Genomic DNA, 15128 nt, shown 5'->3' on the forward strand with positions numbered 1-15128 from the left:
ATATTTCCCATGCTGCCCACTCACAACCACACCCGTGTGCGCACACCCACACCCTCACACCCACACTCCCGCTTACACTGACAAAGCCTTGGGTCTGCTCCTGGATCTGGTCCTTGTCCTGAAAAATGTTCCCTGGTTCCTAACAGACTGGTGTTAGGACCCAGGAAGGCAGGGACGGGCTATAAATAGAGGAGAATCAAGTTTGAGGAGCGCTGACCTCGCCCCTCCTGCTCCACCCGAGTGCTGGACTCCAGACAGACGGGACAGAGGAGGTGTGGAGCCAGCCAGGCCAGAAGGAGGCGGCGGACTCTGGGAAGATCTCTCCAAAAGCCTCCTCGCTTTCCCACTGTGGATGGGGCAGCTGCAGCCCGCAGAAGCCCTGAGAGCCGCGGCCTGGCTCCTCCTCGAAGTCCGCCTGCCTCCGTGGGACTGAGTTCTGGAACAGGCGTCTCCTGCATTCCACCGCTGCCGTCCATCACCCGGGAAGCTCCACACGCCGCCCTCCCTCCACAAACTTTTAGGAAACAGACTTTCTCTGGCCCCAGGAACCTGTGAAAAATGTCCCTCCCCCGGGGACCTGGGAGGTAAAGAAGACACGGCCCCTCGGACAGACAGACGGACAGATGCCGCCGGCGCCAGCCTCGGCGGGCATGGGGACGCGCCCACCGCGGGGTGGCTGGCTCTCCTGCCTCTTGCTGCTCCACTGCGGCCTCCAGGTAACGTCCCAGAGCCCGGGCCGGGTCTTCGCGGGGGAGTTTCCCCACGTCTCACTGTGTGGTCTCTCTGCAGGTGTGCGGAGCCCGGCCCAGGTCCCAGGTGCATCCAGGTAAGAGACGCCTCGTCCTCTCAGGTCCTCCTCCTGCCCAGCACGGCAGCTAGGAGCTGTTTACCTGTGAGGCCATGGCCACCCGCACTCCCAGGTCCCTCCACCTCCTGGCAACCACCCCGGCCCTCCTCGACTGTGGATGGGGACGTAGGTCTCTGTCCCAGCTGTCTCATTCTGGGATATTTGGAACACTGCAATTAAGGGGCTGAACTTTTTCTGTCTTTCGGCTCACATCTTGTGTGGTCGGGGCAAAAATCCATCAGAGTTAACTCCAGTGTCTAGGACTAGCAGCCCCTCTCTGCAGCCCCTGACCTCATCCTTCCTGGGACTAACAATCCCTTCTTCTGCAGCCCCTAACCCCACTGATCCTGGGCCTGCAGCCCCTCAGCCGCCGTAGCCCCGCTTGGTGTCAGTTTTGCCCACAGAGCAGCCCTCGCCAGCGCCCAGACGCGGACACAGGGATCGCCCTCACCGCAGAGCCGCTTGTCTTTGGCCACCGAGGTTTGCCTGCCTAGAATAGGGAGGCGGAGGTCTGCTGGGGAGGATGAGGCCCAGACCCAGCGTGGACCAGTGTGTCTGCACACCCACAGGGGCGGGCGCCGGGTGGGAAGGGCACAGGCGCTCCAGCTGTGGGCCAGGGTGCTGGGGACCCTGGCAGGCTGGTGAGTGACGCCTGTGACTCAGACCTGTCTTGAGCAGCTCTGCCTCCTTCCCGGGGACCCTGGCTAGGTCCACGCTGGGTCACCGAGGGTCTCTCTCAGGAAGCCGTAGACATGGGGTGACCCAGCTTTCTCTTCTTGTCTGTTCAGTGCTACATAGAACCCTCGTCATCATTCCACGTGGTCACTTCGGGGTCTCATTCACATTTTCAGGATGTTGCTTACGTTCTTGGTCGTAAGGTCAGCTTACATTCTGGACATGGTGGTGGCGCATACCTGTAATCCCAGGACTTGGGAGGCTGAGTCAGGAGGATCATAGGTTCCTGACCAGCTTCAGCTACTTACTGAGGCCCTCTGCAACTCAGATCCCGTTTCAAAATAAAGAATAAGCCTGGCGTGATGGCGCACGCTTGTCATCCCAGCATTTGGGAGGCTGAGACAGGAGGATCATGGTTTGTGACCAGCCTCAGCTACTTAGTAAGGCCCTTTGCAACTCAGTGAGACTGTTTCAAAATAAAGAATAAAAAATAGGGCTGGGGGTGTCGTTCGAAGGTAGAATGCCCCTGGGTTCCATCCCCAGAGCCATAAATAAATTAAATAAATAAATAAATAATAATAATTAAAAAAAACAGGGCCAGGGGTGTAGCTTGGAGGTGGAATAGCCCTGGGTTCATAAACAAAAACAAATTTGCTGTTGGCGGTCCTGACTCAGGAGATAGTGTGTGACCGTGCTGTGGGGGCGTCATCTAAGGGTTCGATGCAGGTCACAATTCATAGGGTAGGGGAAAAAAAAAACCTTTCCTGATCAGCCAGCTGCCTTAGTGCTGATAATAACAGAAGAATTTTCTGGAAAGCAACAGTGAGCGGGGCGGGGGCGCTGAGGCAGGGCTGAGGATGGAGCGCCGCCAGGCCTCCTTCGCGCCCGCCCGGCGGGAGCTCCGGGCAGCGTCCCCCCCGCGGCCTCTCCTTGCTCCTGTCCCGCCTTTCCTTTCACCTTTTCCTTCCTTCCTTCCTTTTGGACACGGAGGACGCTGACCTGCACTGGACCCCTCGGCGTCTCCCCCGCAGCCGGGCCACACATGGCTCCTCCCGTCCCCGTCCCTCTCCTCCTCCGTGTCCTGCCTCCTCTCCTCCCAAGCCCTCTCTCCTCTCCTCCTGGTCCCCAGCCCCTCCACGTCATCCCGTCTACACTCGCCCCGCGCGATCCGTGTGTGTCCGCAGGGCCCTGTGTTTCGGTTCCCACATTCAAGGCCGCCTCGGAGCCTGGGGAGCCTGGGCCCCGGCGACCCAGGAGCCCCGTGGAGGTTGTCAGACACAACAGACACAGCCAGGGCTTGTTCAGGTAGGGAGGGAGGTGTGCTGTCTGCCCAAAGGGAGAGTTCCCTCCGAAGGACGCGGAGCAGAGGGCTTGCCGTGGATTTAACAGCCACATGGCTGTGCTGAACGCCCTCGCCCGCCGCAGGGGGAAGCGTGTCCTTCAGAGGTGGAGTGGCCCCTCGGGCCCCAGCGCTTAGCCAGGGAGCTGGAAGGCAGGAGGGAGCCGAGGGTTGTTGAGAAATGACTCGGGAGCAGGAGGTAGCAGGCGCAGGGGTTCAGGAGCCTGGGCCGGTCCCATTGCCCGGCAGGGACTCTGGTCACCGCAACCAAATCAGAGTTGTCTTTGTGGAAAGGGTCCTCTGAGGACGGCGGGGCCTTACCGGCTGCTCATCCTGGCACCTGGCGCCAGGCCTTCTGCACAGCAGGTGGCCAATAAATATTGGCCGACTCATCTATGCCCTCGCCCTCCAGCATGGGCTTTTCAGCTGGGAAACCGAATTAACACACCTGAGTAATTCCTCTCCCAAGCGGACATTGGTGTTTGTCTACACAGGCCCGGGGCCCCCGCGTCCGCCGGGTCCTTATCTCTACCACGTAGTGAGGTTTTGCAAACAGTCTCCAAACTTCTCTGAGTCTCTGCATTATCTGCGACCCAAGATTGTCAGTGCAGAGGATCCGAGAGGCTGGGGTTGGGACGCTCGAGACTCTGTGTTATAGGGAGGGGAAGGCCAGGCCCGGGGCGGGTGGGAGCCGAGCAGGAGCCGGAGCAGGCAGGGCCCGACTCTCAGAGCCGAGGCCTTTCCTGCGCCCAGAAGCACGCTGTGTGGCCTGGGTCCCCAGGACAACCCGCAAAGCTTCGAGGGCGGATTAATCCAAACCCATAGATGGCACTGGCCAAGCAATGGCTGGCCACTCTGCAGCAGGTCACACACACACACACACACACCCTTGTACAGACGCCGTCCGTACGCGGGACCGGTTCCTCCGTTGCTGGACCCTTGCTGGTCCTGGGGTCCGTGGAGCAGCCGACGCCAGTGTGTTTCCAGGAGGCTGGGACAGCTCCGCGGCCCCGATTAGAAGCCAGAGAATCAAAACCAGATAATTATAGTCTTTATAGTCCTGCATATTTATACTGTCTTGTCGGTTATAAGCGACTGTCCTAACCGCTGGGTCATGGCAGGAACTTGATTCTTGATTTCCCCGTGTGTGTGGGGTGCATGCCTCCATGATAGAATCTCATAAGATAATGCGTGTGCTTTATGGAGCAAATGGGAATTTGGCAAATAGAGATTTTCGGGGGTGCCAGAATTACACACATAATTGTGCTCGAGGTCTGTCCGTTTGCTTACATGCTCTTGTGTTTTGTCACTATTCTGCCCACATAGTTACTCCTTACACTGCTAACACTAAAAATGTAATTCTTTTTTTCCCAGCACTGGGGATAGAACCCAGGGGCATTGCCTCTGAGCTACACCCCACCCCTATTTTTATTTTTTTATTTTTTTGAAGGTCTGGAGATAGAACCCAGGGGCATTCGACCTCCGAGTTACACCCCTAGCCTTATTTTTTATTCTTTATTTTGAAACAAGGTCTCACTGAGTTTCAGAGGACCTCACTAAGTGGCTGAGGCTGGCCGTGAACTGCGATCCTCCGATCTCAGCCTCCCAAATGCTGGATGACAACCGTGCGCCACCACGCCCGGCTAGGAGATTTTTTTAAATGCACACACACAGGTCCATGGAGCGCAGGGAATGGTGTCCGGCTGTGGACGGCCAGGAAATGAGCTACCTGACCTGAGGGTGAGGTGAGGAGCCAACGGGCAGCCGGCAGCCGCAGAGGTGGCTTCCCTGGACCCGGCCCTGGAGCACGAGGAGGCGGCCCCAAGCAGACTCAATCAAGCCACAGGGGAGAGTATGAACAGGGCCATCCAGAGGAAACCCTGAAAAAGAAGAATAAGAGGCTTTATTAAGTGTGTGTGTGTGTGTGTGTGTGTGTGTGTGTGTGTGTGTGTGTTGCTGGGGATCGAACCCAGGGCCATTTTTCCTCGGAGTCACACCCCCCCAGCCCTATTTTATTTTTGCTTCTTTTTTGAAACAGGGTCTTGCTAGGTTGCCGAGAGTCTCAGTACTTGCTGAGGCTGTCCTCGAACCTGCGATTCTCCCGTCTTGGCCTCCCAAGCGCCGGGATGACGGGTACACCCCACCATGCCCTGCTCCACAGTTTTGAAGCAGGGAACTCCCGAGTCCCTGCCTGAGCCACAGGACTGCCTGGCCTGCTGTCTTATCTAAGCAGATGTTTCTTCTTCACGAGCTGGGCAGACACCCAGGAGACTGTATGGACACGGGGTGACCTCCTGTCGCCTTTGCTGCGGGAGAGGAGCCATGTTCTACCCTTCCTGCCAAGAATGAGACTTCTTGTCCTTATGAAACTTATGGGGCTGAGTTATTTCGCCCCTTAGGGTATAATAGGGACCTAGTGGGCTGACCTAGTCCATCTCGTTAGCAGCACATGATTTTAATTTAAAAACTGCCAGCAGTAAGAGTTGGGGAGGCTTCAAATTTAAAACATCTGGGGAGCTGGGCGTGGTGGCGCACGCCTGTGAGCCCAGTAATCGGGAGGCTGAGACAGGCAGATCGCAGCTTCGTGGCCAGGCCCAGCAATATAGAGAGGCCCTTTGCCACTTAGACCCTGTTTCCAAATTAAAAAATAAAAGGCCAGGCGTGGTGGCGCACGCTTGTAATCCCCGCGCTTGGGAGGCAGAGACAAGAGGATCACGCAGGTTCGTAGCCAGCCATGCTCGTTTAAGAGACCCTGTTTCAGAAATATAAAATAGGTCTGGGAGTGTAGCTCGGAGGTAGAAGGGCTTCCAGGAACCCCAGTACCACCAAAAAAATAAATAAATAAATAAAATTAAAAAATAAAAAAAGTTGGGGGTGTAGCTCAGAGGTAGAATGCTCCTGGGTTCAATCCTCAGCACACACACTAAAAAAGAAAGGATAGAGAGAGAGGAAAAGAGAAAAAGACCTGTGTATGAGTATCACATCCCAACCCCAGCTAGCCAAGTGATTCCAGCAAAAATTTCACTCTCCGCCTTTACAAATAGGCAAAGAATATAATTATTTTATAAGTTACTGTCAGAAGAAAATGCGGATGGTTTGTAGCTGGCATGATATCGAGACCCGTTTCACGTGCCGTGACTCTGGCCACCCCCGATGCCACTGGGTAGCCTGTTTTCCCCAAATGGCCTGCGCTGTGGGAAGAAGGACGCCCCCGGGCAAGAGCCCGCGGTGGGGTGAAATCGCCCACACTCTCTTGATCCAGCTGACCCGTGTGTGTGTGTGAAGCCGGGGTATTGAACCGAAAGACATTCTATCTCTGAGATACACCCCGAGCCCTATTTTTTTAAATTTTTGTTTTGAAGCAGGGTCTTGCTAAGTGGCTGAGACTGGCTTTGAACCTACAACCCTCCTGCCTCAGCCTCCCAAGCACGGGGATGACAGGTGGGCGCCACCACGCCTGGCCTGATTCCTCTTTTTTTTTTTTTTTGGTACTGGGGATGGAACCCAGGATCATTTTATCTCCAAATGACACCCCCAGCCCTATTTTTTATTCTTTATTTTGAAACAGGGTCTGAGTTGCAGAGGGCCTCACTAAGTAGCAGAGGTTGCCTCCACTGTGATCCTCCTGTCTCAGCCTCCGGGCACTGGGATTTCAAGCGTGCGCCCCGACACCCGGCTCTTAACCTTGTTTGTTTCCTTGTCCAATCGCATCAGACATGACCCCTGAAGCAGTGTTCACGGTAGTGGGACTGTGGATGCATTTGCCTTTTTTTCTGACACTAATGGGCATGTTTTAGCATTCTGCTGTCAAGCGTGGGCTATTGTTTTTCTGTGTTAAGACGTATCTATTTCTATTTATCCTGTCTAGTCCAGTTAAGGAACGATTCATCGATTTCTTTTAAACCAAGTGCGTGTATTGAGTTTTACCGACTGCCTTTCCAGCCTGGCCCGCGACCGTCTGATCCTTTCTTCCCCGATCCGTCCAGCCGTGGCATCCTTCCTCCTAACGATACGTTCCGTCATTTTCCTGCAGGCTTTGAGGTCCTGGCTTCTGCGTCCCACTACTGGCCATTGGAAAACGTGGACGGGATCCATGAGTTTCAGGACACAACTGGAGGTAGACATGGGTGGTGAGAATTCCCCTGCTCTCAGGGATGGGAGATTCTCAGGAGGCCGCGGGTGTCCTCAGGAGAAATGGAGGCTGGCGGCATCTGCCCTGACGTCAGGAAGTATTTCCCTAGAACTGCTATATATTTATGATGGACAGACAGAATTTGCAAGCAAAAGATGAATAAAGGCGGGCGTGGGGGCGCACGCTTGTGATCCCAGTACTTGGGAGGCTGAGACAGGAGGATCGCAGTTCGCGGCCAGCCTCAGCTACTTAGTGAGGCCCTCTGCGACTTGGTGAAAACGTGTTTCAATATAAAGAATGAAAAATCGGGCTGGGGTTGTAGCTCGGAGGTAGAATGCCCCTGGGTTCCATCCCCGGTACAGGGAAAATAAAATGTGTGTTTCCCCAAAACCCTAGTGCAAGATCTCCTACTAGGGGGCTCTCCTAGGTCAGAGCCCGTGCGCATGTGCGGGGCAGCCGGCTGGCCTGCCGCACGAGGCCTGTCTGAAGGCGGGTACTGAGGCTGACACGCCTCTGACCGAGTTGCAGGTTCTGGGGCTACCGTGTCTGCTGCAAAGATGTCCCCCGTCCACCACCTGCTTCTGCACACCCCGTCGGCCCCTGCTGAGAGGACTATCTGTGCCCTGGTTGCCCCCTGGGGTCTTGCTAAATTCCCAGGGCTGTCCTCAAACCTGTGGTTTTCCTGACTCAGCCTCCCAAGTTCTGGGATTGCACAGAATTCTGTCTTTAGAGTATAAGTTTTGAGCAATTTGGGACGGTGTCGCATTTTATTGTTATTTACCTTTTGCCATGGGTTACGTTAAGTGGCTGATGTGCACCACGCGGGCTGGTTGCGTATTAACCCGGCACACGCTCCAGTGGTCTCCGTGGTGGTTTTGGGCGACACATTTTGTTTTTATAGAACCCGGCATTTTGCTGATCATTAAGCTTCCCACACCAGCATGCCACGATTTTCCTTGATGCCGTGACAACGTGTCGCTGGAAGTTACCATCAAGGGTTCTAAAGACTTTCCTCAACACTTGCAGAGGAGCCGGGCCTCGCGGAGCCTGCCTGTCATCCCAGTACGTAGGAGGTTGAGACAGGAGGATCGCAGATTGAAGGGCAGCCTCCACAAGCCTCTCAGCACCCTAGTGAGACCCTGTTTTGAGACAAAAATATAAAAAGGGCTGGGGGTGTGGCTCAGAGGTAGAACACCCCTGGGTTCCATCCCCAGGACTGCAAAAGCAAAACAGCATGCAGAGAGAGAAACATCGGAGCTGGTGTCTGTCTGGCATCCTGAGTCGGGGCCAGGGGACCCGTGCAGAGCCCCGCGGCTGTGCGGTCTGCTCCCCGGCGCCTGGCTCAGGCTCTGGCTACCCCCCAGTGCCACTGGGTAGCCTGTTTCCCCGAATGGCCTGCGCTGCCAGAGGAAGGACGCCCCCGGGGCAAGAGCCCGCGGTGGGGTGAAATCGCCCACTCTCCCTCGATCCAGCTGCTTTTCCTCGGAGCTTTCCTTTGCAAAGCTTTAGAAAAGCAATCGTCTCACCCAGTAGAAACGTGTAATGAAAACAAGCCGGTGGCTCAGGCCCCAGCCCCCAAAACGGGAAGCGCGTTATTTCAAACAAAAGCGGGAATAATGACCCACGATTCTCTCCTCGCCGTTGCTGTGCACCGAGCCAGCAGCCCCGGGCGATCTGAACAGCCTGCGTCTGAAAGATTCCTCTGGTAGAATAGCAAGACTCTCAAACACAGTGGCAGACAGCTAGAGTTTCCTTCACCGAATTTCTTGGCTCTAGCCGAGCCTCTATGGGCATCCCGGCCAGGCCCGGGGCAGCGGAAGGCGGCGGGCCACTCGCTTTCCGATTGGACCCGCTCTCCCTGTTATGGGCTGCGCTGGCGGCTCGACTTGAAGACAGGGCCTGGGCCCTGCTTCGGAGCATTTGTTCTTTGTGGCTGGTGTCTGTTGTCCGCGTCTCTGTCACCGCCTCATCAACTGTGTGTTACGCCCCATCTCATCAGCCTTGTCCCTAACGCCTGTCTGATAAACCGTCAAGTGCAATTTTGTATCTCTTAACCCGACTTTATTCCTTTATCTTGAAGCAGGGGGTGGCCGGGCATGGGGGCGCACACTTGACTCCCCAGTACTTGGGAGGCTGAGACAGGAGGGTCGCAGATTCTCGGCCAGCCTCAGCTACTTGTGAGGTCCTCTGCAACTTAGACCCTGTTTCAAAATAAAGAATAAAAACTAGGGCTGGAGGTGTAGCTTGGAGGCAGAATGCCCCTGAGATCAGCCCCCAGCACTGAAAAAAAAAAGATTAAAGAGGCTGGGGGTGTAGCTCAGAGGTAGAATGCCCCTGGGTTCCATCCCAAGTACCACATGCACATTAAAAAAAAAAAAAAAAGAGTCCCAGAGGCGGGTGGGAGGGCAGCGCCGCTCATGCGAAGGGCGAGGGCTCCGTCGTCGTCCTGTTTGTTTTATGGTCGTGAGTCACTCATCCATTGTGCTTTTCTCTTTGTCTTCTGTCCAGCACTGCGCGCCCACAACCTCACTGTACACCTGCCCCACAATCACACCTTTGTGTCTACCAATGACTCTGTCTACTCCAGCCTTTCTGCGACTGTAGGTGAGCACTGGTCGGCCTCCTCCTGTCGGGCTGGAGCTGTCTACGCAGAGGTTAGGGTCGGCCACCTGTCCCTTAGGACTCCGCCCCTGGAGCAGCAAAGGAGCAGGGCGCCAGGGGCCCGCGCAGACGGAGGGAGCCAGGGTGCCGGGGGGAGCGCCTTCCGGGGCCCTGCCTGGAGGAGCCGGCTCCCATCCCGGTGTTGGGAAGCCGCTGAGGTATCGGGCTCTTCCGACAGGATGAGTTGTTTTCAGAGCAAAGACTATAAAATATATATATCTCCAATACCAGACCCTTTCTAAAGACAAGAAATCACATTTTAAAAAATGTATCATGTTCTTTGGTGGTGGTGTGGGGGGGAAACGTGTGCCCTTTTTGTAGGAAATTAAAGCCGAGTTAAAAATACCTCATCCAGAATTTGATCTCACGAAGATGAAAAGCAGCCTCTCTTCTGCAGCTGGTTCTTAAAAAAGCTCACTAGGCGCTGTCTTAGGAGACACGCCCCTCCAGCGTCGGGGTTAAACCGCCCGAGCTGTTTAACCAGCCCCAGAGCCCACCCGCCAGTGACCTCCCCACCGATAGCTCCGGGCAGAAAGGGGCGCCAGCGTCGTGACGCTGGCTTGCTGGCTGGAGAAAGCCAGGTCTGATCACGTTTGACTCACCTCCATTTTATTTTATTTTATTTTGGGGACACATCACTTGATTCGAGATGTTTGGCTTCCAGAGTTAATTTTGCCGAGGCAGCGGCCTCGATCTGGGATTTTGAGCTGGCCTAACTCGGTTGTGCTGATGGCGGATCTCCACTTGATGTTGGAGGGTAGACGTCTCTCCTGGCAGTAAAGTCCAAATAAGTCAAAACAGTGATCTTCAAACGAGGAAGGAAAACCAGGGAGGACCCCGAGGGGTTGTCCACAGGACGAGACGGCAGGAGGCCCGAGCCGCGGACAGAGCTGTGCAGGGCGGGCAGTTACTGGAGCACCGTGTCCCCAGTTAGCAAGCACCCCCACGCTCGGCTTTTCCAGCCCCGTTTATCTCCTCTGCTAACTGTTTACCTCCCTCTTCCCGCCAGCATCAGCCTGTGCGCTGTTGGAAGGGGACCAGACGGCTGGGTGGAGTAGCACCTCTGCCCAGGATTCATGACCATCTGGCCTCGCAGGCAGCTTTGGGGCTGTCCAGATGTAACCAGTGCCCCTCCCACAGTCTGAAAGTAGGGTCCCGCGGCCTTAGCTTCACAGGGGAGAATTCGATTGTTCTCCTTAACCTCAGGACGGGGAGCTTGGACGGCTTGATGAGCCGGCTACCAACCTGTTTCATCTAGAAATCCAGAGAGAGAGCCGGGCGTGCTGGCGCATGCCTGTAATCCCCATACTTGGGAGGCTGCGACAGGAGGATCGCAGGTTTTGAGGCCAGCTTCAACAGCGAAGTGAGGCTCTCAACACTTAGTGAGACCCTGGTTCCAAATAAAAAAATAATAAAAGTAGGTCTGGGGAAGTAGCTTGGAGGTAGATTGCCCCTGTGTTCTGCCCCCAGTACTGAAAAAAAGAAAAGAAAGAAAAAAGGAAGATATTCAGAGTGAGCTGGGTATGGTGGCTCATGCCTGCAGTCTCAGTAGATGAGAGACAGAGACAGGAGGATCCTGGATTTGAGGCCAGCCTCAGCTACTTAGTGAAGCCCTGTTTCAAAATTAAAAATAAATAAATAAGTGAGTAAATAAAAGGGCTGGGGTTGGAGCTTGGAGGTAGAATATCCCTAGGTTCAATTCCCACTATCAATTTAAAAAAAAAAAAGAAAACAGAAATCGAGAGTGAGGGTTGGTGGGGGAAGCTCGGAGCCCGTGGGTGTGACCAGCACGGGGGCCGGGGGACCCCAGCTTTCACTCTCGCTGGCCCAGTATCGCCATGATACACGGGAGAAGCGCGCATGGCGCTGGTGAGTAGGACCCGCTGATTTCCGAGCTAACCCTCAAACGCGTGAGTTGCTTACAATTTCATCGCCAAGAGTTAAGCGTTCACGGAGGCCGCCGGCCTCGTAGAATAGGGCGGCGGCGCGTGATTACGGAGGGTCGTGCTGCCCGGCAGGACACAGGGCGGGCGGCGTCGGCCCTCGGGCCCCGGGTAAGACGACGCTGTCCCTTCTCTCCCCTAGATATCGTGGAGGGCAAGATCAACAAAGGCATCTACCTCAAGGAGGAGAAGGGCATGACGCTGCTGTACTACGGCAGGCTCAAGGCGTCCTGCATCAGCAACCCGGCCCAGTGCGGCCCCGAGGGTGAGTGGCGGAGGGGCGTCTCGAGGTCACCGGCTCCCCCCTCGGGGACGCCAGGCCCCGTGGCTCCGGTGGGTGGAATTAGACGGTGCGGTCTCCCGCGGCGTTATTTCTGGCTCCGGGATGTGGACGACGGGCCGGGCAGGGCGTGCCTGCCAAGCCTGGCTCGGGCTCACGTCTTCTGTTCCATCTGCCGATGGCCGCGGGCCCGGGGCCAAGCTGGTGCCCCGGCCAGAGCACACGTGGGCAGAGGAGGGCTCAGCGCGGCGCCCGGTCCTTTCCTAACTCCCCGGGGAGGGAGGAACAACCCGCGGGCCGGACCCCGGCTCCTCCCCGGCACATCTGGGGCCCTTGAAACCTCCCGGGGAATGCTCTCTGCCACCCCAGCCAGCGTTGAGCCGTCACGCTTGTTTTTGTTTTAGACAAAATGAAAATGTTTATTTCTTTGGAAAGAAGAGCTTGGTGCGGGCCCGGGGGAGGCTGAGGCCTCGGGCACCAGATGGCCCCATGCGCTGGGTCGGTGGCGCGCGCCTCCGAGAGATGGCGGACTCCACGCCAACACGAATAAACCGGCACTGAACCCGGCCAAGGCACTCGGAGGCTGCGCTTTGGACTTTTTTTTTTTTTTTTTTTTTTTTTTTGCAGTACTGAGAATTGAACCCAGGGGCATTCTACCTCCAAGCTACACCCCCAGCCCTATTTTTTATTCTTTAGTTTGAACCAGGGTCTCACTAAGTTACAGGGGGCCTCACTAAGTGGCCGAGGCTGGCTGCAAACCCAGATACTCCTGTCTCGGCCTCCACATATTGGACTTGGAATTGTGTGGAGTCGTTTTGAGGTCAGAGCCTTGGCTGGGTGTGTAAACCCCATAGTTTGAGCTGGTCCTGAGCTAGCCCTCAAAATACACCAGCTTTGTTTATCTCTCCAAATGTAAACCAGCCCTGGTCTCGGGGACAGGGGCAGAGAGGACAGGAGACCAGGGTGTCCTCGCCCTTGCTGTAGGACAGCTCAGTAACTTAGCCAGACCCTGTTTCAGGATAAAAAATAATATAGCAGAGACAGGAGGATCGCAGGTTGGAGGACAGTCTCAGCAAGTAGTGAGGCTCTTATCAGCCTCGCGAGACCCTGTTTCCAAATAAAAATAAAGTAGGGCTGGGGGTGTCTCTTGGAGGTAGAATGACCCTGGGTTCCATCCCCAGTGCCACAAAAATGTAAAAATAAAATAAGAATACTCTTAGGGGTGTCTCTCAGAGTTAGAAGGCTCTTGGGTTCAATCCCCAGTACCACGCGCGCGCACACGCGCGTGTGCACACACACACACACACACAAATAAATAAAAAGATGTGTTGAACAGAGGTGGGCCCGTGCAGATGTAGAGGGCTGTGCCTTCTCCACACGTTTTGCTGGGGCATGACCTATCATCCTTGTAACGAGAGCAACCCACATTTCAAGAGAGCGGCCCAGCCGACCCAGCCCAGCCTGGAGGGGCTGGCTTAGCACCTGAGCCTTCCCTCCCCTCCTGGTCAGCGTTTCCAGCGCTCCCCCTCTTGGGTGCCCGGAGCTTCCTCTGCTTATAAACAGCCGGGGGGCCGGGGAAGCTCACTGCCCGCTCCCCTCCCCTCGGCTCCCATCTCACACTTTCTCCCTCTGCGTGAGACTGGTCCCTTTAAAAAGCTGTTAGCGGAAGGCTGAAACACTTGCGGGGCGAAGTCTGAGAGGGAAACTTGGCGGCCCGGCGGAAACAGACCCGGCTGGCAGGGATCCAGCTACCGGCTTCCTGGGATCTTGGGTCTCGGGACCTCTGTGCCGAAGCAGAACAGGAGATCCGCAAGGAAGCGTTCAGACACCGCGCTTGTTCGCAGGTGGAGAAACTGACGCCCGCGGAGGCAGCAGGACGGCCCTCGGCCGCCCTGGGCTCGGGTCTAGAAGCCTGGCTGACTGGTAATGGCAGAGATCGTGGAGGCACACTGAGTGTGTGTGTGTGTGTGTGTGTGTGTGCGTGTGAGAGAGAGAGAGAGAGAGAGAGAGAGAGAGACACACGCTGGGATTGAACCCAGGGGCATTCTACCTCCTAGCTATACCCCCAGTGCTATTTTATTTTGTTTCTATTTAGAAATAGAGTCTCGCTGCTGGGCGTGGTGGCGCACGCTTGTAATCCCCATGCTTGGGAGGTGAAGACAGGAGGATCGTACAGGTTCGAAGCCAGCCTCAGCTGGCTTAAGAGACTCTGTTTCCAGATAAAATAAAAAAAAAATAGGTCTGGGAGTGTAGCCCGGAGATAGAAGGGCTTCCAGGAACCCCAGTACCACCAAAAAAAAAAAAAAAGAAAGAAATAGAATCTCACTAAGTTGTCGGGAGTCTTGCTACATTGCTAGGCTGGCCTCAAACCTGAGATCCTCCTGTCTCAGCCTCCCAAGTACCGGGAAGACAGGTGTGTGCCACCACGTTTGGCACACTGACTCTTTTCAGAGCCTGCAAAGAAGTAGATGTTTAAATATAAGCCGCTTCTCAGGTGGAGGGAGCTGTCTTGCAAGTTGCATCGGCCAAAATAGAAAACATGACTCAGAGGCCCTTAGCTCCCTTCCACCTGCCCGGGGCCGGCCCACTGTCAATCTGCAGTCATTATTACCTAACCCTCACCTGACACCCACGCGGCTTTTCCATTTTTATTTTTTCTTCCTGGACAGAGAGACAGGAGGCCAAGACAAGATTATTTTTAATTGAGCGAAAGGAATGGGGGGAAATTGACTTCCATGAATCCTGCTGGGAATACATTTCATAACAGATTCCACAGCGCACCGCGTGCGTTTCCCTGTGAAATTGGTGGTTTCTGAGCACGGAGAGGCGGGCGGGCAGGCCGGGTGGTTCCGTGCTCTCTGGCAGGAGAGGCGGCGTAGGCCGGCCGGGCCCGAGGGAAGAGGAAGAGGGCTGGCCCCGGCGCCTCGCCTCCCTCTGCTGCCGCCCGCTGGCGTGGGGTCGGAGTCAGGGTGGGTGCGGGCCAGGCTGCTGCCGCCGCCCGCCGCCCCAGGCCTCTGCCTCTGCTCTCCAAGTAGCGTCCTTCAGTAGCAGGGACACAGCAGAGGACACTCTTTCTTTTGTACTGGGATTGAACACAGGCATTTCTACCTCTGAGCTATACCCCCAGCCCACGTTATTTTTGTATTTATTTGAAACATGTTAAGTTGCGGAGGGCCTCGCTAAATTGTGGAGGCTGGCCCCTTGAGCCCGTGATCCTCCTTTCTCAGCCTCCCAAGGGCCAGGATTGCAGC

At 55.7% G+C, this 15128-nt stretch overlaps 1 protein-coding gene across 1 annotated transcript in view; it reads left to right on the forward strand.

The window, feature by feature from the left end:
* Window positions 1-623: 623 nt before the first annotated feature.
* The window catches only part of ADGRD1 (adhesion G protein-coupled receptor D1), a gene marked incomplete at both ends in the record, with an annotated part of 84075 nt that continues 69570 nt past the window's right edge, over window positions 624-15128 (forward strand). The window contains 5 exons of the mRNA XM_080717749.1: window positions 624-716; window positions 790-826; window positions 6895-6978; window positions 9502-9597; window positions 11740-11862. Coding sequence (XP_080573875.1) covers window positions 624-716; window positions 790-826; window positions 6895-6978; window positions 9502-9597; window positions 11740-11862 — 433 coding nt within the window. The remainder of the gene's footprint in view (window positions 717-789; window positions 827-6894; window positions 6979-9501; window positions 9598-11739; window positions 11863-15128) is intronic.

Source organism: Muscardinus avellanarius (genome assembly GCF_963383645.1).
Source record: "Muscardinus avellanarius genome assembly, chromosome: 21".
Taxonomy (NCBI): Eukaryota; Metazoa; Chordata; class Mammalia; order Rodentia; family Gliridae; genus Muscardinus; species Muscardinus avellanarius.